At 38.6% G+C, this 21,712-nt stretch overlaps 1 protein-coding gene across 3 annotated transcripts in view; it reads left to right on the forward strand.

Annotated features, from left to right (window-relative positions):
* Positions 1 to 21,712, forward strand: part of LOC108712631 (TBC1 domain family member 9B) — a 47,829-nt gene that overhangs the window by 8,994 nt on the left and 17,123 nt on the right. For all 3 annotated transcript variants that reach the window (XM_018254940.2, XM_041588025.1, XM_018254941.2), the window contains exons 3-13: positions 687 to 805; positions 9,674 to 9,902; positions 10,523 to 10,781; positions 11,433 to 11,640; positions 12,148 to 12,360; positions 13,463 to 13,612; positions 14,177 to 14,327; positions 17,235 to 17,449; positions 18,826 to 18,943; positions 19,542 to 19,827; positions 20,651 to 20,780. In XM_018254940.2, coding sequence (XP_018110429.1) covers positions 687 to 805; positions 9,674 to 9,902; positions 10,523 to 10,781; positions 11,433 to 11,640; positions 12,148 to 12,360; positions 13,463 to 13,612; positions 14,177 to 14,327; positions 17,235 to 17,449; positions 18,826 to 18,943; positions 19,542 to 19,827; positions 20,651 to 20,780 — 2,078 coding nt within the window. The remainder of the gene's footprint in view (positions 1 to 686; positions 806 to 9,673; positions 9,903 to 10,522; positions 10,782 to 11,432; positions 11,641 to 12,147; positions 12,361 to 13,462; positions 13,613 to 14,176; positions 14,328 to 17,234; positions 17,450 to 18,825; positions 18,944 to 19,541; positions 19,828 to 20,650; positions 20,781 to 21,712) is intronic.

The following is a 21,712-nucleotide window of genomic DNA, read 5'->3' on the forward strand; positions in this document are numbered from 1 at the left end:
TTTGTTATCAACCACATAGTTTCCATAGAGTTTCCTTAAACTGTCAGATGTTCAGAGCAGGCTGAAGGCTCACTGGGCTTCACCATTCATTTTTACCATTTTACACCATTACACAAATAAATGATTGTGTTCTTATAGCATAGATATATATACAGTATGTGCTGGAAAAGAGAAATTACCTAAATTAATACAAATTTAAATAATCCTCAAAAGGAGCTAAAGATAATCCTTTTAGGCATTGCAAATATGATAAATAAATACAGGTATAGGATTTGTTATGCAGAAACCCGTTATCCAGAATGTTCCAAATTACGGGAAGGCCAGCTCCCGACTACATTTAATTAAATAATTCCAATTTTCAAAAATTGTTTCCTTTTTCTATGTAATAATAAAACAGTACCTTTATTTATCTCAAGATATAATAATCCTTATTGGAGGCAAAATATGGTATGGAGATCCAAATTACTGAAAGATCCCTTATCCGGAAACCTCTGGTTCCGAGCATTCTGGATAACAGGTCCCATACCGGAATGTGTGTTATTTTATAAAAAAAACTGTATATACATAGGTGCATAACAACAGGGGTATGTGTGGTGCATTTTTGAAGCTGCTTTCTGTCTTATGCCAAAACTGTGTTGATGATATTATCGAGTGATGTTATAATATTATTAAATATTCGTTTGTAGGATCCTCCCGGAAAGAGATCACAGAGCACTGGGAGTGGCTGGAGAATAACCTGCTGCAGACTTTGTCTATTTTTGAAAATGAGGAGGACATAACCACTTTCGTCAAAGGCAAAATCCATGTAAGCACAAGCATTGCTGTTTTGTATATCCAAGTGCCTTGATGTAATTAAATAGCAGTTACAAACCATGGAGTGGGGCTTGCTTCTGAGGAAGTGGCAATTAGCCATGAAATGCTTAAAGAGCAAAGGTTCTGCTCAGAAATAAAGGATATTTTTTAATTGTGCAGATTTCCTGCTGTTTCCTGTTATGTATATTTTGTTGCTGTGGAGGCTAAATGGATGGCCAGGGTGTGTTCTAGTAGTGTATATTGTTTTTTGTTTATCAGCACCGCCTAACAAATCACCATTGCCATTAATAAGTCCAATAATTATGGATGTGCTGACTGAAAAATCCAAAAAGAAAGGAACCACCAGAAGAGTTATTACAGTTGCACAATCCTATATTTGTAAATAGAAAGTAATTTGTGTGAAAAAAGCAAAACTGTAAAATGAATCCGTTCAATTCATGTATGGAATGCATTGTGAATTTCATAAGGATAACTTCTGTTTGTGATCATTAAATCCGTTATGCAAAGTCATTAAAAAAATCATGAATATAAAGTGCTTATAGTGATTAAAGTGCCAACTATGTGATAGGCAGTTCTCAATCCACTGATACCAAAGAATTTGGACTTAAATTGGTGGTTCACCTTTAAGATAAATTCTAGTATGTTCTAGAATGGCCATTTCTAAGCAACTTCTGCCCCTGACAGCAATCGTACAAAAGTTATGTCCGACAAAGCTGGTGACAGTCTCCCTCTGAAAATAGTACGATCAGCAATACATGCAGAGAAATTATCGATAGCCAACAGAAATCTTTTAACCTGTCTGAACGACCGATCTCTGCGGGACAAAAAATGTCAGTACTCTCCATACACGGCCCGAAAAATCGTATGAATTCTCGATTCATACGATCGGATCTTTGCGTCTATGCCCAGCTTAAGGCTATACGTGTATTGTTATTGCTAATTTTTGTTACTTATCTTTATATTCAGTCCCTCTCCTATTCATATTCCAGTCTCTTATTCAAAACAGTGCATAGTTGCTAGGGTAATTTGAACCCTAGCTCCCAAATTGCTTAAAATGCAAACTGTATAGCTGCTCAATAAAAAAGCTAAATAACTAAAAAAAACACAAATAATAAAAAATGAAAACCAATTGCAAATTGTCTCAGAAAATCACTCACTGCATCATACTAAAAGTTATCTCAAAGGTAAACAACCCCCTTTAAGTGCAAATCAAAAGGAAAAAAATATATTGACAAAAACAATATTATGAATTATATTTTCTATATTAGTGTGCCAGTCAAGGGTCCCTACCGCTGTGTCCTCTCAGAGGCACCTACAAGCGTGTGGCCTAATCCCTATCATTTGTGATTTTTAGGCATCACCAATTATGTGTTTACATGTTGTAGGAGCTGTAAGACTGTGGTGACTGGTAGTGCACTTTGGCAAAATAGTACAGGTATGGGATGCATTATCCAGAAAGGTCTGAATTACATGAAGGCCACAGACTCCATTTTAGTCAAATAATTCCAGTAATAAGAAAACAGTACCTTGTCCCAGTGTAATTAATCCTTATTGGAGGCAAAACAATCCTATTGGGTTTTAATACTTTTTAATTTTTTTTCTGATAGACTTAAGGTATGGGGAACCAAATAACGGAAAGATACCTTATACTGAAAACCACAGGCCCCAATGCATTCTGGATAACTGGTCTTATACGTGTATCTAAAGGAAATATATGGGGTAAATGAAAATCCCCTAATTTTGTAGGCAGTAATGTATACTATATGGGGCTGGTTTTACTTTCGACTGTAAATTAATACTGTCTTCAAAAATGGCCCCTTTATTTGAGCTGCCCATAGATGTTCTCTGGTCCCTGTCATGTTTCAATTGAGGGGTGGGTGTGTCTAAACAATCTTTGACAGAAGCCCAGTAGGAGAGGGATAGCCAATCACAGCCCCCAAGCAATGACTGGCTTCTGTTCCCTATCAGGTCAGCCTAGCTGCTGGTTCCTATCCTACTGTACAGAATGCTGCCGGCTCCCCTGCCCAGCCAGACAATTCAGAAAGCAGAAATTGAAACAGATGGAACCACAAATGCTACTTTTTTTTTTTCACAAATGTTTTTATTTGTTTTCAAAACAAATGCTACTTTTTAAAGCACATTCCTTCTATATCTAAGAGTTTAATGCACTGGCACATACTTGCTTTTTACATACAGTATGTCTCCTTTAATTGTTCATGAAATAGCAGTTGGCCTTGTCATAAGGAATATCCGTTCCTGCAGGAATTTATCTCTGTAAACCCATGTTATCTTTAGTTTAATAAGTAAAGAAATGGTTAATGTGAAACAGGGCAGTGTCAGGGCACAAGAGACTACTGGACCTATCAAAAAGGAATTAAAGCTGTTTTTCAAAAATGTTTTGCTATTTTCTTAGCAATCTTCTTCCTTCTGTCATCCTCCTTTTGTTTGTATAAATATCTCAATATGAGAGCAATAAACTCCCAAGCCTAAAAGTTGGTATCAAATATTCTCGCTATTTGTAAAATGGCTTGCTTTGTTTTTATAAAACTGTAGCAAGGAGAGGACTTAAAGTTAAAGGGCACCTGTAGACAAAAAAAAAATTCCCCAACCAAAGGTGCTGGCTAATAGAGGTAACAGTAGTTTGGTTTTTTTAAATTGCCCCCTGCCAGCGCTAGGCCATCCGCACCAGGAAGGAGCTCCCTGTAAAAGGGGCCATGTTGGGACACGCATGTGCGTAATGAGCAATGTGCATGCCGTTAAAAGTGTGATATGCGCTACATATATGGTGTATCCTAGAGCTGCTGTTTTTTATTAAAAAAAATTGTCTCTCCCCCCAACCGGAGTGCGAGCTCTACTAACCCACACCTTTTGTTGGGGATAATATTTTTGCCCCTTAAAGGATAAAGCATCATAGGAAAGTCAGAGTAAGCCAGAATTGTATGCGAGTAGCTGGAAAGTGTATTCTTTCCTTCCTATGCTCCTCATCTTGCCCTCCCATTTCTTTGTGCCAATCATATTTATTTGTGACTGTAAGTAATCCACCAGTCTGTACTACCCAAAGGCTGGAAGGCAGACTGTAATTTATTCAGTCCACAAGACTGGGCTGTGAAGCAATAAAAGTTATTCACAAAGCAATAGTCTATTTAGAACACATCGAATAATGTTATAGATTGCCGCCAACAATCAGTGCCACCTTTATAACGTGCCAAGTAGCTTCCAGACAAACCACAGTTAAATGATCCTGCTAGGTTTTGTGCAGTATTCATTTTTTACTATGCCCCAAATACTGCACTGAGTGGGTTAAACCCTTGCAACTGTTAGTCTCATACAACACAAATGCCCTTGTCAGTGTTCTCATTTCTCATTCAGAGCTCTGTCACTTAGCTGAGACACCCATATTCATTAAAAAAAGTGATTCCTGCGTGTTCTCTCTTGCCCTGTTGTATTTTTAGGAACTCTGCACACATTTTCCATTTGTTTTTACCTAGAGGAGCAACCAATGGAAAAAAAAAGAACTGCAAATTGGTGCAGTTGTTGCATTTGGTACTGTTTTGGTCTGAATGCCATTTCCTACATTCTAACTAGCCGAGTTCATTGCATGATCCTTTAAAGGAGAAGGAACGCTACTGAAGCAGTTTATTGCCAATAGATTAGCCACAATAGTGCAAGCTACAACACTATATTTATTCTGCTGAATGCTTTACCATACTTGAGTAAACAGTTCTTGAAGTGTTCTCTGTTTGTTTAGTATAGCAACTGCCATATTGGCTTGGTGTGACATCACTTCCTGCCTGAGTCTCTCTCTGCTCGCTCATAGCTCTGGGCTCAGATTGCAGCAGGGAGAGGAGCAACTGAGCATGCTCAAGGCCATGCCCTGGAGGTTTAAGCTGAAAACAGAAAGTCTGAAACAGAAGTCCACGTGTACACAATAGATTCAAAGAAATGCAGTGTTTCTTTTGACAGAGGACTCAAAGCAGCATTACTTTGAAGGTTTACTGGTGTATTTATATAGACCTTTCTGATAAAACTTATTTAATTATAGCCTTTCCTTCTCCTTTAAAGGGGGGCTTTACCTTTAGGACTCAACTGCACAGAAGATTTTGTGGTTCAGATATTATCTGACCCACAAAATCTTGTGATGCAAAAGCATGAGATTTTGTAGGATCCTATGGAATAATCATTTCTAAGTAGACTTCCAGGTTTCCCGGTAACGGATCCTCTATCTGTAAAAGTATTATGGTGTTTCACATATGAATAGTGAGTGAAATCTCTGCAGTGAGCACCAACCACTGCATGTACTACTTAAAAAGTCCTTGTGATAACACGGGTGGGGTTTAAATTGGGTGGGGTTTAAAAGGGGATCAACGCTGGCTTCCATTATTGGCCCTCCAACACGTAGGCCGAAATAATTCCGGCCCTCAGAACCACAGGAGTTGGACAGCACTGATCTAACTCATCCTGCTCTTTAAAGGGGAACCGTGCTTACTGGAAAATACTACCAGTTTAGTAGTATTTGTCAAAGTAAGTATTTCTTTATAAAATATTTGGCTTGTTATGTCAAGTTTAACTTTCCACTGGTTTACTGACTGTGTTTCCATAACCTTTATACTCACCTTTCAATGAACCCCTTTACTATAGTAATCCCTTTGCTGGAAGCTGTCAGTGTATGTCTTTGGTTGTACTCTGGTGTAAAGGTGACCATAGTCGCAACAATTACGTCTTTCCAAGAAAGATTGTTTGTTTCAATACACACGTGTAGAGCTGTGAGAGTCAGATATACAGGTAGAAACCATAGAATTCTACCTGTATCTGATGATTCAGCACTAACAATGGCAGATGTTTGGGTGCCTTCAAAGGTACCCGTTCAAAATTTTCCGTCCAGCCTGATCAACAAGTCAACCGATATCCAAGTCTTCTGCCGATATCGGTCGGCTCTTTTTCCACCATACACCACCGAATATCAATCTAAAATTAGTTTCGTACGATATTATCTGTTCGTCTATGGCCACGTTAACTGATGATGGGCTTAGACAATACTAGTTTTCGATAGGCATAGCTCCAATAAAAGCAATCCTTTAAAGTTGTGTGTAGCCTGTACATTTACTGTATTAAAGAATAGCTGAAAGTTCTTGCTTGTATTGGCCAGTTTTTCACCATTTTATTAAATAAGCTATTTTTGTATAAAGTATGTGGTGTAAATGTAGCCTTTTGTAAATATTTTTGTTTTCTTTTATGCAGTGTGTGTGTGTGTGTGTGTGTGTGTGTGTGTGTAAATGCTATTGCATATTTACCCTAAAACGGGTTATTTTGTTACAAAGTTATGATCATAAAATTGATAAGCCACCATACCACGTCAAGGTAAACCCCGAATGGCGGTCCCTAACTTGTTTTATTTATTTTTTATGTGCATTCTAGCATTACCTGTAATCAATGTCCATTGAACGCTGTTTTTTCACTGAGGGCTAAATCCTCCCCATTAGAGGGAAATTGTGGAAGCACTCAAGGCTAAATCAAAATATATTTAAATATAATGGAAGTGCTACTTACAATGCACTTCCCTGGGCCCCTGTCTCATAAATAATTCAGTATAAATGCAAGTGCATGTTTACAAAACAGGGGTTTTTAGTTACCAAAGTTATGATCATAAAATTGAAAAGCCACCATACCACGTCAAGGTAAACCCCATATGGCGGTCCCTAACTTACTTATTAAAAAGAAATGTTTCTCTGCATAATAGCATTACCTGTGTTCAGTGTATGTTGAGCATTGGTTTCAATTTGAAGGCTGAATCCTCCCCCGCCAGTAAAGGCTTTTAAGAGAGAGTGATTGCCCAAACCAACGCCCCCATTTAAAAGCGTAGGACCACCATTAGTTTTAAGGGGTGGGTATGGGGTGCTATTGAAAAACCACATGAAGCTAGGCCACAGCTTCAGGCCAATATACTATATTAGAGGGAAATTGTGGAAGCACTCAAGGCTAAATCAAAATAAATTTAAATATAATGGAAGTGCTACTTACAATGCACTTCCCTGGGCCCCTGTCTCATAAATAATTCAGTATAAATGCAAGTGCATGTTTACAAAACAGGGGTTTTTAGTTACCAAAGTTATGATCATAAAATTGAAAAGCCACCATACCACGTCAAGGTAAACCCCATATGGCGGTCCCTAACTTACTTATTAAAAAGAAATGTTTCTCTGCATAATAGCATTACCTGTGTTCAGTGTATGTTGAGCATTGGTTTCAATTTGAAGGCTGAATCCTCCCCCGCCAGTAAAGGCTTTTAAGAGAGAGTGATTGCCCAAACCAACGCCCCCATTTAAAAGCGTAGGACCACCATTAGTTTTAAGGGGTGGGTATGGGGTGCTATTGAAAAACCACATGAAGCTAGGCCACAGCTTCAGGCCAATATACTATATTAGAGGGAAATTGTGGAAGCACTCAAGGCTAAATCAAAATATATTTAAATATAATGGAAGTGCTACTTACAATGCACTTCCCTGGGCCCCTGTCTCATAAATAATTCAGTATAAATGCAAGTGCATGTTTACAAAACAGGGGTTTTTAGTTACCAAAGTTATGATCATAAAATTGAAAAGCCACCATACCACGTCAAGGTAAACCCCATATGGCGGTCCCTAACTTACTTATTAAAAAGAAATGTTTCTCTGCATAATAGCATTACCTGTGCTCAGTGTATGTTGAGCATTGGTTTCAATTTGAAGGCTGAATCCTCCCCCGCCAGTAAAGGCTTTTAAGAGAGAGTGATTGCCCAAACCAACGCCCCCATTTAAAAGCGTAGGACCACCATTAGTTTTAAGGGGTGGGTATGGGGTGCTATTGAAAAACCACATGAAGCTAGGCCACAGCTTCAGGCCAATATACTATATTAGAGGGAAATTGTGGAAGCACTCAAGGCTAAATCAAAATATATTTAAATATAATGGAAGTGCTACTTACAATGCACTTCCCTGGGCCCCTGTCTCATAAATCTCCCCAGCCAGCAATCAGGCTTTTAAAGGAGAGATATTCCCAAAACAAACGCCCAATTTTAAAAGCATAGGATCACCACTAGTATATATATACTTTAAAGCCTTTAGAGTACTCCCACAACCCCCCTGTTTTGATATTGTATATTTAGCTGGAAGCTGTGGCATAGCTTCAGTGGTTGTAGCACCCCATACCCCCCCTTTAAACTAGTGGTGATCCTATGCTTTTAAAATTGGGCGTTTGTTTTGGGATTTGACGTGGTATGGTGGCTTATCAATTTTATGATCATAACTTTGTAACAAAATAACCCTGTTTTGGGTACATATGCAATAGCATTTATTATACACACACATATATATATATATATATATATATAAATGTCGAACGAAAAAAAGATGCACACCAGGGTTTGTGTACAAAAGATTAAAAATCCATGTTTATTAAATTACATTAAAAAATTCGGCCAACGTTTCGGTCTGCTCCTAAGACCTTTATCAAGACCATATTTTTAGTACATCCACCATGTTTAAATAGCTAAAAACATGTGACTCACCCAATTGTGCACACCCCCGCAATCATGTGACTGTGAAGAATCCAACACCAGATAAAAAAACAGGTATGTGTGATTACTGCAAAATATAAAAAACTTTTGTTACTTAAAAGTTGATACAGAGTAAAACAAAACATACAGACAAATCAATGTGGAAACTTTTTTCAGAGCTTGATGGCAACTATGTAACTTATGAGTCATATTTAGCGCTGATTTAGAAAGCATAGGAATGAACAATATTCATTCAATCCTGAAGGGGCAACAGTGTTTAGTTTGCGGATCCAAAAGGTTTCACGCTGCAATAGCAGTCTAGATCTATCTCCACCTCGCTTCAGGGGTGGGATATGGTCGATGGCAATAAATCTAAATGTGGGCAATCTATATATATATATAGATAGTGAGGAGATCAGCACACTCATTTTCAGATGAATCAAAAGTGCTTTTATTCAACACAGCTTTGTGTTGAATAAAAGCACTTTTGATTCATCTGAAAATGAGTGTGCTGATCTCCTCACTATCTACAAATGAACAATTGATCTTGCACCTCAGCTATCATACAAAAATAGAGTGCGGACGCCCACAGGACTTATATATATATATATATATATATATACTTTAAAGCCTTTAGAGTGCTCCCACAACCCCCCTGTTTTGATATTATATATATAAATATATAAATAGAAACCATAGTATCCAGAGGAACCCCATACAGACACGTTGTTTCTCTGTGGTAACTATGTTATGGTTTCCTGAGCGATTTTGAACTCCAGAGTTAAAAATCACTCCGGAAACCAGAACTCCAAGGCATCAGCAGCACTGTAACGGCTAAATCCATGCTCTTTATCATCATTTTTATTTTCATATGCTAAAGAGGAACTTGTGCTTGTGCTGTGTGATAGATTCTCAAACTTCTGCTTTTTTGTGTGGTTTCAGCAGATTAAAATTGGGAGACTGAGCTATGAAAATTGTTTTTTTTTTCTAGACTTAAGTGGTGCCAGGTCCTCTCACTAGCATTTACATATTCGCATGTATTAAATACCCTTTAATGAGGTCAACATTTTGGGGGAATTTTTGAGTTTTTTTTTTTTTTTACATTTTTACCTGTGTCATGCAATATGGCAGAACCTGCTCAAGTGTAAAATAATATCCAGAACAGATGTGTTGCACACGTTAAGATACAAATGCTGGGAAAGCAGATGTAATAACAAAACCAATGTAGAAAACATGCATAAAGAAGTGAACCATGTGTAACTTTTATTTAACTTAAGTACCAAAGAAAACCAATGTACTTTGTTTTGTTTTGCTTTGCTTATCATACAGGGCATAATTGCTGAGGAGAACAAGAGCTTGCAGCCTAAGGATGAGGAAGACCCTGGTAAATTCAGGGAGGCTGAGGTGAAGATGAGGAAACAGTTTGGGATGCCAGAGGTAGAGAAACTGGTCAACTATTACTCCTGTAGCTACTGGAAAGGGCGAGTGCCCAGACAAGGCTGGCTCTACCTGACGGTGAACCATCTATGCTTCTATTCCTTTTTGTTGGGCAAAGAAGGTAAGAACCCCAAAATGAACCATGTACCTAAACCAGGGGTGTCCACATTGATGTTGGTCAATTCCAACCTTCATTCTCATCCGTTTATTGGCTGGCAGTGTGTATGTCAATGTTCAGTTTTTTATAATGAAACATCAGTTATAGGGATAGTAACATGTTTTTAGTTTGACAAGAATGTGTAACATTGCATAAATAAAGCCTGGCATCCCTGATCTTTTTCTTGAATAACTGGCCCCTTGCTTCCTCCCAGTCCTCAAAAGAAGACTAACCTGTATCTATACGTAACACAGCTAGAAGAAAGACCACTTTGTAAGTGATGTTATACTTGGTGAGGACAAATGTAACATTGTCCCCACTTTTAAGCATGACATCACACATGAAGCCATCCTCCTTCAAGCTGTGTCCAGGATTATCATGGGTTATTAATGCTGAACAGCTGTAAAAAAAAAAAAAGTTAGTGACATGTTCCAATTCAATTTATCAAGTCATTATCCCTTTAAAGGACCTCTACCTTTATTCAAGTAATGGAATCTATTGTGATGTTATTGTACTTGTAATTTTACCTTTTTGTGTTTCCTCTTTGTTTTTTTCATTTTATGGGAAATGTATTCATCTGCCAGTTACTCTGATTATCCAGTGGCTGGATGTGACTCAGCTGGACAAGAATGCTACCCTTCTTTTCCCAGAATGCATCACAGTCAGCACAAGGGACAGCGAACACTACTTTTCCATGTTTCTCAATATCAGTGAGACCTTCAAGCTAATGGAGCAGCTTGCCAACATTGCCATGAGGCAGCTTTTGGACAATGAGGGATTCCATGAAGATAGAAACCTTCCTAAACCAAAACGTTCCCTCAAAAAAATCTCTGCCCTGAAAAGGTTGGAACCCTATTTTGTGAAAGAATATTCCAACAAACGAAAACACAACAATCCAGACAACCAAAGAAACTGTATTTTGGCTATTGGAAAAATTAGAGCTATCTTTTGGGGGTTGTAATTTAGCATTTCATGGTCTTTGGAGTAAATTTAAATAGTAAATTATGAAAAGTAAATCATAAAAAAGCAGGGGGGGGCTATATGAAATTAAATATGATGCACTGATATGTAATCTGTGTTTGTTTCAGAAGCTTTATGTTTTAATAAAATGTATATAAATACACTGCTGTGCAGTCATGGAGGCAGCCATTCAAGTTGAAACTGGGCTGTTGGGCACATGTTTACATATCATATAACTAATAATATTTTCAGTTTATGGCATGACTTACCTATAAAAGTTAATAGTGCAAGTTGTGGCTTAACCTACTGTTGTCCTTTATATAAATAATGTGGGTCTACAAAGTATGTTTAGCCCTTAGTCTAGAGAGAGACAGTAATACAGCCTTGTAACTTCATATTTAATTGCAGATATAGCAGGAAGTACTTTTTTTGCATAATGGGTGCATTTGTAGAAGAGAGGTTTTTTCTTTATTTTATTTTTTTTCACAATCTCTTTTTGTCCATTCAATGCTAGTTTTTTTCCATTCGTTTTAGGGACCTGGATGCCAGAGCGAAGAATGAACGGTACCAGGCCACCTTCCGGCTTCCTAGGGACGAGCGTCTGGATGGGCACACAGACTGTACTCTCTGGACCCCATTTGCTAAAATGCATATCCCTGGACAGATGTTTGTTTCTAATAACTATATCTGCTTTTCTAGCAAAGAGGAAGAAGTATGTTTGTTAATCATACCCCTTCGAGAGGTAGGTATGGCAAAGGAGGAGTAGGAGAACAGAGGAAAGTTAAACAGTCAAAAAAGTATAAGAAAGAAAGTATTTTGATCTCAATTGTTGTATGCTCTCCTACACCTAGTATAGCTTCAATATCACTGGTCTAAACAAGAAGGCTCAGGCCCAGACTGTGACTTCAAAAACTTTTAAAATCTCATTCTGCACAAAGAAGGAGAATTTAAATGGAATTGTGTTTATGCATTTGTACTCTAGCCTCCTTAACCATTGTGCTGCCATCCAGTTTAAAGCTGTGAAATGTGCAGTACTTGCATTGGTGTACAGTAAGGGTTGTAGGTTTATAGCAGAAGTTATTATTGCTGGCATAGTCTCCTGATCATTTTCAGTTGGTGGTTTCCAAACTAGCTGTATCTTTTAGGTACTTCACATTGGACATATGAAAGGGTGTTCTTAAAATCAAGCATTTTTCTAGCTGATAACTTTTTGATTTATTTTTTTTAACTATTTAACTTTTTTTAATAGGTTAGTATTGTAGAAAAAGCAGATAGCTCCAGTGTTCTGCCAAGTCCTTTGTCCATCAGCACCAAGGGCAAGATGACTTTCCTGTTTGCCAATCTGAAGGACAGAAATTTCCTGGTACAGCTTATATCAGACTTTCTGCAGAAGACATCAGCACAAAAAACCAGAGGGGACTTTGTTGGGGAGAAAGGAAACACACAGAACAATGGATGTGAGGTGAACAAGGGATTAGCTGCTGTTCCTCAGTTTGAGCATTTGTGCACATCATGTATGTGACTTTTCAAATAGTTTGAAGTTGGATAGATATTCTGATGGGAATTCCTTCTGTGCACACATGAACCTTTTTTTTTCGGGGGGGGGGGGGGTGCTACAGGCCAACGAACTATGCCATTATGAATTATAATGAATGAATATAATAATTATAGCAATCAGCAATGGCAGCTGACTAGCAGAGGATCTGAATAAAAACATTAAAAAAAAAAAGTGGTGATAATTAAATGAAGAAATAGTTTTTTTAGTTGCTTTTAGTTTTTTGCTAAGAAAAAATTAGCAACCGCACCTCCCCATTATTAATCCACTCATAGTAACAAAGTAAGTTACGTTGAAAAAATACACACGTTCATCAAGTTCAAAGTTTTACCTTTTTTTTTTAACCTGCGTAACTGCCAGTTGATCCAGAGGAAGGCAAAAAAAAACCAATTTGAAGCCTATACACTTGCCTCAGGGAGGAAAAAAAATCCTTCCTGACTTCCTGACAAAATGGCAATTGGACTAGTACCTGGATACCTGGATCAACTTGTACTATGAGCTATCTTCTATAACCCTGTATTCCCTCACTTGCTAAAAAGCCATCCAACCCCTTCTTAAAGCTATCTAATGTATCAGCCTGTACCACTGATTCAGGGAGAGAATTCCACATCTTCACAGCTCTCACTGTAAAAGACCCCTTCCGAATATTTAGGCGGAACCTTTTTTCTTCTAAACGGAATGGGTGACCTTGTGTAGGCTAAAAGACCTACTGGTAAATAAAGCATTAGAGAGATTCATATATGATCCCCTTATATATCCTTTAAATATTATCCTTTAAATATTATAGGATAAAGATGTCCTGTGTCCTCAGGTACTAAATATATACATATGCTATATATCAGAATTACAACCACACAGCTATTCCACACATTTAACATTTATTAGGTGCACATTATTCTTCAACAATAACACATCATTTCTTACTTGGAGAAAAATTATGAACTGTGAAGTGTCTGACACAGTATAATTTTCCTTTTAATGGTCATTTATTTTATGTTACTTGTTTTAGGAAGCTACAAAGCCTTCTCCCTCCAGCCCCAGTGATGTGAGTCCCACCTTTTCCATTCCTCTGAACAATGGCAGTGATGCTCCTACTGCTTCACATGGCCTTCTGAAGTTGTTCCAGGGGGAGAATGAAGAACAACTGATGCCTAAATGGGTATGTGCTATACCATAGTAATGATGTCTTTGTAAAGTTCTCTTAAATGGAATGTTCAACTAAACTTACTCCTAAAAATCATTTTTCTTTCATTTAAATCAATCATATTTGCAGTGTATTGTCATTTTAAAAATTCACCATTGTTCAGTTATTTACATTAATTAGCATTATTGCAGATTCCCATTTTTACCACCTGAATGGGTTCAGGATGCTTTCTACAGTGGATTATGTTAGACACTGTAGGTTTGGCATCCATCAGTGATGCTACACATAACTTTTTTCTTTCTGTGTTATTTGCATCTCTGATTCGACTGGTACTTGGTTTTCATGCCATGTCCCAACATTATGAGGGAGTGTATTGAGCTATGGATGCAATAAAGCTACTTCTTATATAATTGACAATAACTTACGGTACATTATACATTGTATACAAGTCCCAGTTCAATGCAATATGTTTTATATGAAGAAAACTGTTCAGATGATCTCAAATTCTAATATGACAGAAGGAAGCAGTTCTATTTATGCTCTGCCTTCCAAGCTAATGTGTTTGGTTTTCCTCCTTAGGCTAAAGAGAAAATGAAGGAAGAGTCGTGGAACATTCATTTTTTTGAGTATGGTCGGGGCATGTGTATGTACCGTACATCAAAGACACGAGAGCTAGTGCTAAAGGGCATTCCAGAGAATCTGCGAGGCGAGCTCTGGCTGCTGTTTTCGGGTGAGACAGGCTTTTAAAGAAAGGCACAGTTAGGGCTAACATAGCCCTAAGATTTCAAAATGAAATTACCCTTTGTTCACAGTTTTTTGTCCACTGTGCATCCTGCCTTCATTTATACAGAGGGCTGTGAAACAACTCTAGTGGGTACCATGGAAGGAAAATCATGTAGGCAGGACATGGGTATGATGTTGGCTTCCACTTGTTTGCACCACATTCACAAGGTGCTTTTGTAAACACAAGAAACAGGAGGTGTTTATTACAGATATTTATTTAAGTTTTTATATACATTTTCGAAATAAACCTCTATAACAATAAAAGAGCAGAAAGGAATAAGTGAAGGGATGTGAAAAGAGGAAGAAGGGGGAACCTGGGGGTAATCAACCCAATCAAGGTCTTCAAAACACAGAAAGAAATCGCCAGCACTCAAAACTGAACAGAACTGTCTAAACCACTCTGTGGCGTTGACCAGCTGCTATAAGCACCCTTGTGCCAGTGCTCTGTCTAACCCACAATCTGGAGTTGACCAGCTGTTATAAATGATTAAAAGCCAATATTTGTACAGAAAAAGAAAGAGAAAAATTGCCAGCACATGGTTTGCCTTTAAAAATAGTTGTTACAAAATATTAGGTATTCGTACCACACTTTGGCCAAAATTTGTAAGCTCACGTGCCCTGTCACGTCCCCTCATTGTACGTGAGTCCTGTACTATCCATTAGAATTCTAAGTATATAGTGCATTTAAAATCCAGTCCCCCAGCAACCAATGTGACTCAGTAGTAAGACCACAGTGCACTTACTCTTAACTCAGAAGCTCTGGTGAGAAAGCAGGGAGCTTTTTAAGTCCCAGCCCATTAACATATACCTGTAAATAATTAAATAATTCCCTGTTTTAAAGGGCGAATGGCAGTTATAGGCAATATTTTGCTACAATGTGTACACAAAACACCAATCAATGTCGTGTTGGGTCAGCTAGGATTCCCAGACAACATCAAATTTGTCCAGACAACCATTGACCAGTTTCCTGCAGAAGGCCAGTGAGGGAGGAGATGTTTCTTAACTCTTCAGCAGGATAGCTTTTCTTAGCATAGGAAAATAATTGTAAATAGCATAGTGTTTGATAACGGAGCATATTTAGGTTATGCCCAATAAGCAGAAGCTCAGAGAGAGAATGTTAGGAAATACAAGGGTATTCTCTACTTACACCAGCATGTCTTACCAGAATCCATGTACAATTGGGCACTCCTAGAACATGTGGGAAAAGGGAACCCACACCATTGGAACACTTAGGGAACTGGTCCAAGACACCTGGATAAAAAAAAAACAATAAACTGAATCTGGATGTCAGTTGAGGCTCTCTGTCCATTGTCTCTTCTTACATATCATCGTCTAGGTCAGATAAATTTTCAGTTTGGTTTTGACCATAACATTAGGTTGAAGGTTCAGGAGGGTAGTGTAGATATAGGTCAACACTTTAGTCAAGTCTGTCCTGTGCAGATATACCTCCAGGGTTGTTTCAGAGTGCAATGCATGATGCAGTTGGAAATGCCGTAAAAGCATTGGGGGTTATAACTCAAATCCTTGCCTTGCCTAAATTGTTTACAATCTCAATGTATTGTTATAGCTGCTATGGTTTCCATTCCTGCCCAGGTACCAATATCTGACACTGAGCCAAAGTATGTGAGAAATTGGTTTCCCCACAAGGGGGCATTTTGACCATTTTGTGCAGCTACCGTAGGCCTTTTCTAGAATTTTGTGGAGGTTTCCACTACTGTTTCCATGGGAATTGTAGTTCTAAAGGGATGGGATATTCCCCTAAATAAAGTAGCAGCTTAACCATGTCTTCAAAACTGATTCTAACACAACTGCCCTGTTATCCAGCATAGGCGATACCATCCCAATGGGCATAAACCAACTAGCTACCAAGGAAGTACAGCAAGAAATTGGTAGGGGGAGCTTGTAGGGTTGTGACATGCAGTCTATGCCTCTCTCCATTCCAGATAAAGCCTCTTACTAAAGACTCTAGTAATTTGACGAAAAAAGGGGTGGGGTCAAGGGTCAATGGGGGTTATGGAAGGAATTTTCCAATCCTTGACCATTGTCCCTAGATACTTGAAGGTATGCACTACCTGTAATGGGTGTATAGTTGTAGGGCTACATTATGGTAGTGGATCAATGGGGAAGAGTGTAGATTTGGTGTAGTTCACCCAAAGACCTGAAAAGCTGCTAAATTCTTTGAGCACCTGTAGCAGTGTCTGTATGGAGCCCTCTAGGTTTTCAAGTTATAGAAGCATATTGTCCGCATGGAGTGAGACTTTTTCAGCCTCCACTTGTAGCCCCTCAATGACAATCTCAATGTATATGTATTTCTAGAGGTTCTATTGTCAAGGGCAAAAATGATGGGGCAGGGGCTGTCTTAGTCCCTCAGTCGCCTGAGGATGATTGCTGTGCTGACCCCTCCCCTCGCATTCAGCTTTTTGTTTAAACCAAGGGTTTACGATGCTAATGCAGAGGGTGCAATTTCAGGAAATTCCGCTCTTGAAGTTACCAGGTGCAGCGTTTTTGCTGCCCCATGTAACCCGTGGGGCACTGCCGTCTGAGATGAGTTTGTCAATTCATCACCCCTGGACAGGGGGCATTCTTGTCTAGTGCCGCTGTGAGGTGGGAAGGTGGTTGATACTTGACCTCATATTTGAATACTAGTTTGTGGGGAGCGTACAGAGCTTGTACCTAAGATTTCAAATTTGGCCCAAAACCATATCTACGCAGAATTTCCCAGGGATAAGGCCTTTTCAGTGTATTACAGATATTTTATGAAGTGATTATTACAGAGCACTGGTTTGTTTTGAACAATGATATGAGAGAATGTGGATGAGTTTAGGTATATTCTTATAACATTTCATATCTTTAGGAGCATCCAATGAGATGGTGACACACCCTGGTTATTATGCAGACTTAGTCGAAAAATCCATGGGAAGATGCAACTTGGCAACAGATGAAATAGAAAGGGATCTTCATCGTTCTATGCCAGAGCATCCTGCCTTTCAAAATGAACTTGGCATAGCAGCACTACGCAGGGTGCTCACTGCATATGCATTCCGCAACCCAAACATTGGTTATTGCCAGGTAATGCTATGCTACTATATTATACTTCAGCCCTCACTGGCACAATGCTTGCCTTTTCTGTATCTGGTGCAAAATTTGCTTATGATTGCACAGGTGTAGATACTCAATACGACTGCACTATAAATAAAGTATATAATGTAAATAATATGGCAAATTTCAATATATATATACAGGTATGGTACCTGTTATCCAGAAAGCTCAGGACCTGGGGGTTTCCTGATAACAGATCTGTCTGTAATTTGGATCTTCATACTTTAAGTCTACTAGAAAATCATGTAAACATTTAATAAACCCAATAGGTTGGTTTTGCCTCCAACAAGGATTAATTAACGGATCCCATACCTGTATGTACTGTAAAAACATACACACAAACATATAACATTTTATACAACTCTGTTTTATCACTCCTGTCACACTTTGCTATACCCTGCTGTACACCCTTGTAGGTTTATGATGATCGTTTTCTTTTTGTGCAGGTTTGATGGGAATAACTGGCTCTTAATAAATGTCCGCATACTTTATTGTTTTTCTTGCTGCTTCTGTTCTTATATTTTTCTGTTTTGGTAATGAGTATAAATACTAATTAGCAACACTGTTACACTACTAGAGTATTTACATGCACTAACTGGCCTTACAAAGCAGTATACAGTATCAGTATAAAGCCTGATAAATATAGCTGGGGGTGTGGGACCACACATTAGGCCAGGAGTGCCCATACTTTACTTTTAGTAGTGTTGTCCCATTATGATCTACATCCATGATATCACTGTTAGCATTCTGTTACATGTAAAATATTACTTAAAAATTATATTGATTTATAAGAGAATTTATATAACTATTTAAAAAGCAACTATTCTTATGTAACCTTAACAGAATAAATATCTGAATGAAAATAATTAACCAGAAGGTTAATTTAGTCAAAATTTCAAAACGAAGGGGCCTACTCTGATGACTGATTCTATAAAATTGTAAGTGGCCCGCTCAAGACTACATTTTTACTATCAATTCAAATTTACACTAAAACTAAGTTAAATGTGGACTTTACTTGACTTTTAGGGAACAGGGTGTGTAACCGGTATTTTGTTCCTTTAGCGATGATCCTGGAGTATAGGAAAAGAGCCTTTCATTAAAAATAAATAATTGCAACAACTGGACAGAAGTTGGGTAGAATGGGGTTGCATTCACTGGGGTAGCAAGTGGGACAACTGTCAAGAATGTTGTGGCTCAGAGTAACCATTTTGTCACTTATTGCATTCAAGGTTGCAGGTTCCTCTCTGTTATTTAACAGTATCCGCATGGGGCACCCCCAGAGATACATTGCATTTTAGCAGAAATTTTTAAATGTGTGAAACTGAGTAACCTGATGTTCTCTGCAGGCCATGAATATAGTGACCTCTGTTTTGCTGCTTTACTGTAATGAGGAAGAGGCTTTCTGGCTTTTGGTGTCCTTGTGTGAGCGTATGCTTCCAGATTACTACAATACTCGTGTAGTGGGTAAGTCCAAGCCTCAACCTTTTAAAAACCTACGGGCAGAAGGTTCATTTGTTTGCTATATTTTGCCAGAATTCAGTCTGAATCACAAGCGATGCATTGCCTAATTGAAACATTCTGCTTGAAGGAGTTTTAAAGATAGATAGATAGATACACATTAGATACACATATCAATGCTTTTACAGATATTTGTAACTGAAAGCAGTTTCTGTCTGTTCTTGCCGATGCTTCTTCAAAAATCACTTGCTGTGCTTTGCATCTTGCTCCAGTGCCACTGAGCAGGCAGTAAGCACAGGGCTTATTTGTTATCTGTGCCCATCACTGCTCCCTAACTAAAGTAGGGGATAGATGGGTAATGGAAAAGGGGACACCTTCTTGTATCCCCCCCCCCCACACGCACACACTCTTCTTATCAACGCAGCGCTGACAAATGAAGGCACATCTGTATTCATGGGGGGAAGCACAGGTCCTTGCGCTCTTAAAGACCTAAGCACACACTGGCAGTGGGATAGAGGAAACAAACAGATTTAAATGTCTGAGCTGCTATTTTAGTAAATAAAAGTTTACGCTGGTAAACAAAGACATCTTTTTGTATGCACAGGAGCTTTGGTGGACCAAGGTGTATTTGAGGAGCTGACCCGTTTGTACCTGCCCCAGCTGTCCGAGAAGATGCAAGAGCTTGGAGTGATCTCTACAATCTCCCTCTCTTGGTTCCTCACCTTGTTTTTGAGTGTCATGCCATTTGAGAGTGCAGTAGTGGTGGTGGACTGCTTTTTCTTTGAAGGCATTAAAGTGATTCTGCAGATATCATTAGCTATCCTAGAGGCTAACATGGAGAGTCTGATGAACTCTCTGGATGAAGGAGAAGCCATGACTATCCTTGGAAGGTACTTACTACCATAAGGGCTATCTAGTATAGATTAATCAAAAAACAACTGGACTTACTGAGTACTCCAGTTGTTTTTAGATTTACCTATACTAGATATACCATGACCTGGATGAATGAAAATCTTCATAGTCATATTACCATAAGGGCTGCTAAAATCACAGAGGCAAATGTTTGTTTTATTCTTAAAATACAGTTATGGGATCCATTATTCAGAAAGAATTATGGGAAGACTATCACATATACAGTAGATTCCAATTTAATCAAATAATTCCTAAAAATTGTTGTTGGAGGTTGATCCTAACCAAGATATCATTAATTCTTCTTCTTCTTGGGCTTATTTAATGTTTAAATTAGTGGAGATCTACATTACAGAAAGACCCCTAATCGGAAAACCCCCAGGTCCCAAGCATTCTGAATAACTGGTCAATACCTGTAGTTGTTTTCATATTTCTTTATATATAGAAGTGCAAGGAAGGTCGCGGAACTCAGGATTTAATTTATTTATCTCAACATTTCGATCCCTCACAGGGATCTTCGTCAGGAGTATACAATCTAGCAACCCTGTGAGGATATGGGATACTGGTTGCTCGATTGTATACTCCTGATGAAGATCCCTGTGAGGGATCAAAACGTTGAGATAAATTTTCATTATTGAGAATTAAATCCTGAGAGTGCCTTGACCTTCCTTGCTCTTCTGTATATCCTTATTGTGGACAGTGTTAACGTTGTGCACCTTTGGGACCCGATATATATATATACAATTAAAATGAGCGGTTGAGAATTTGCAAATGTCTAAAACAACTCTATCTTTATTTCCCAAGATATTTGGACAATGTTCTGAACAAGCAGAGTGTATCTCCTCCTATCCCTCACCTGCACGCACTGCTTACCATTGGGGATGAACCGCCTCCTGAAGTTGACATTTTTAATCTTATTAAGGCTTCCTATGAGGTAATAACCCAATGGTGAAAATCTACATCTACACAGACCTTTATAGTATAGTAGCAACCACCTAGAGGCCAATATTACAGAGGTTACCCATGACACTATACAAGTCGTGAGTAAAACATTCAACAGCTAATGCTAATTGTTGCTGAAACTTTGGTCAGCCAATCATTCACCCAGGAAGTCTCTTTCCTCCATTGAGAAACAATTGAACATGAAAATTACCAGCCTAGCAACTGGGGGGGAAGTACTTTTCTCCTTCAAAAAATATCTCCGGCATCCTTTTACCACCGTTTTTATTCATTCCCCAAAGCTTCTAAAGCTGGCCATAGACGCAAAGATCCGATCGTACGAATCGAGGATTCGTACGATTTTCGGACTGTGTGTGGAGAGTCCTGACATTTTTGTCTGGTGGAGATTGGTCGTTTGGTCGATAGGACAGGTTAAAAAATTTCTGTCGGCTGCCGATAATATCTCTGCGTGTATTGCCGATCGTACGATTTTCAGTGGGAGACTGTCACTAGCTTTGGACATAGATATCGTACGATTAATGTCAGGGGCAGAACATTGGCTGATCTGTTCTTTAACTACTTTATTTGAACTGACTGGTAAGATTTTGATCTGAATGGTTAGTGGCAGGTCAGGAGATGGGGAAGTCTGATCGTACGATGATTCGTACGATCGGATCTTTGCATCTATGGCCAGCTTAACTCTGCAAGGGAGTATGCCTCACAGACTTCTAGCATCAAAACTTCCAGGGCAATTGGCAGGGTCCAGGACGGTGGTCCCAGACCAAGAGCACAGACATGTCCATCTCTTCATAATCTCACTTTGAGGGGCTATTACATTTGTAAGGCAAGGCTACATAGTACCACATGATCATGTCTCTAGGCTATCACTAAGGGGCATATTTATTAACACTGGAGACAAACATCTGG

This window comes from Xenopus laevis, chromosome 3S, assembly GCF_017654675.1.
Source record: "Xenopus laevis strain J_2021 chromosome 3S, Xenopus_laevis_v10.1, whole genome shotgun sequence".
NCBI lineage: Eukaryota > Metazoa > Chordata > Amphibia > Anura > Pipidae > Xenopus > Xenopus laevis.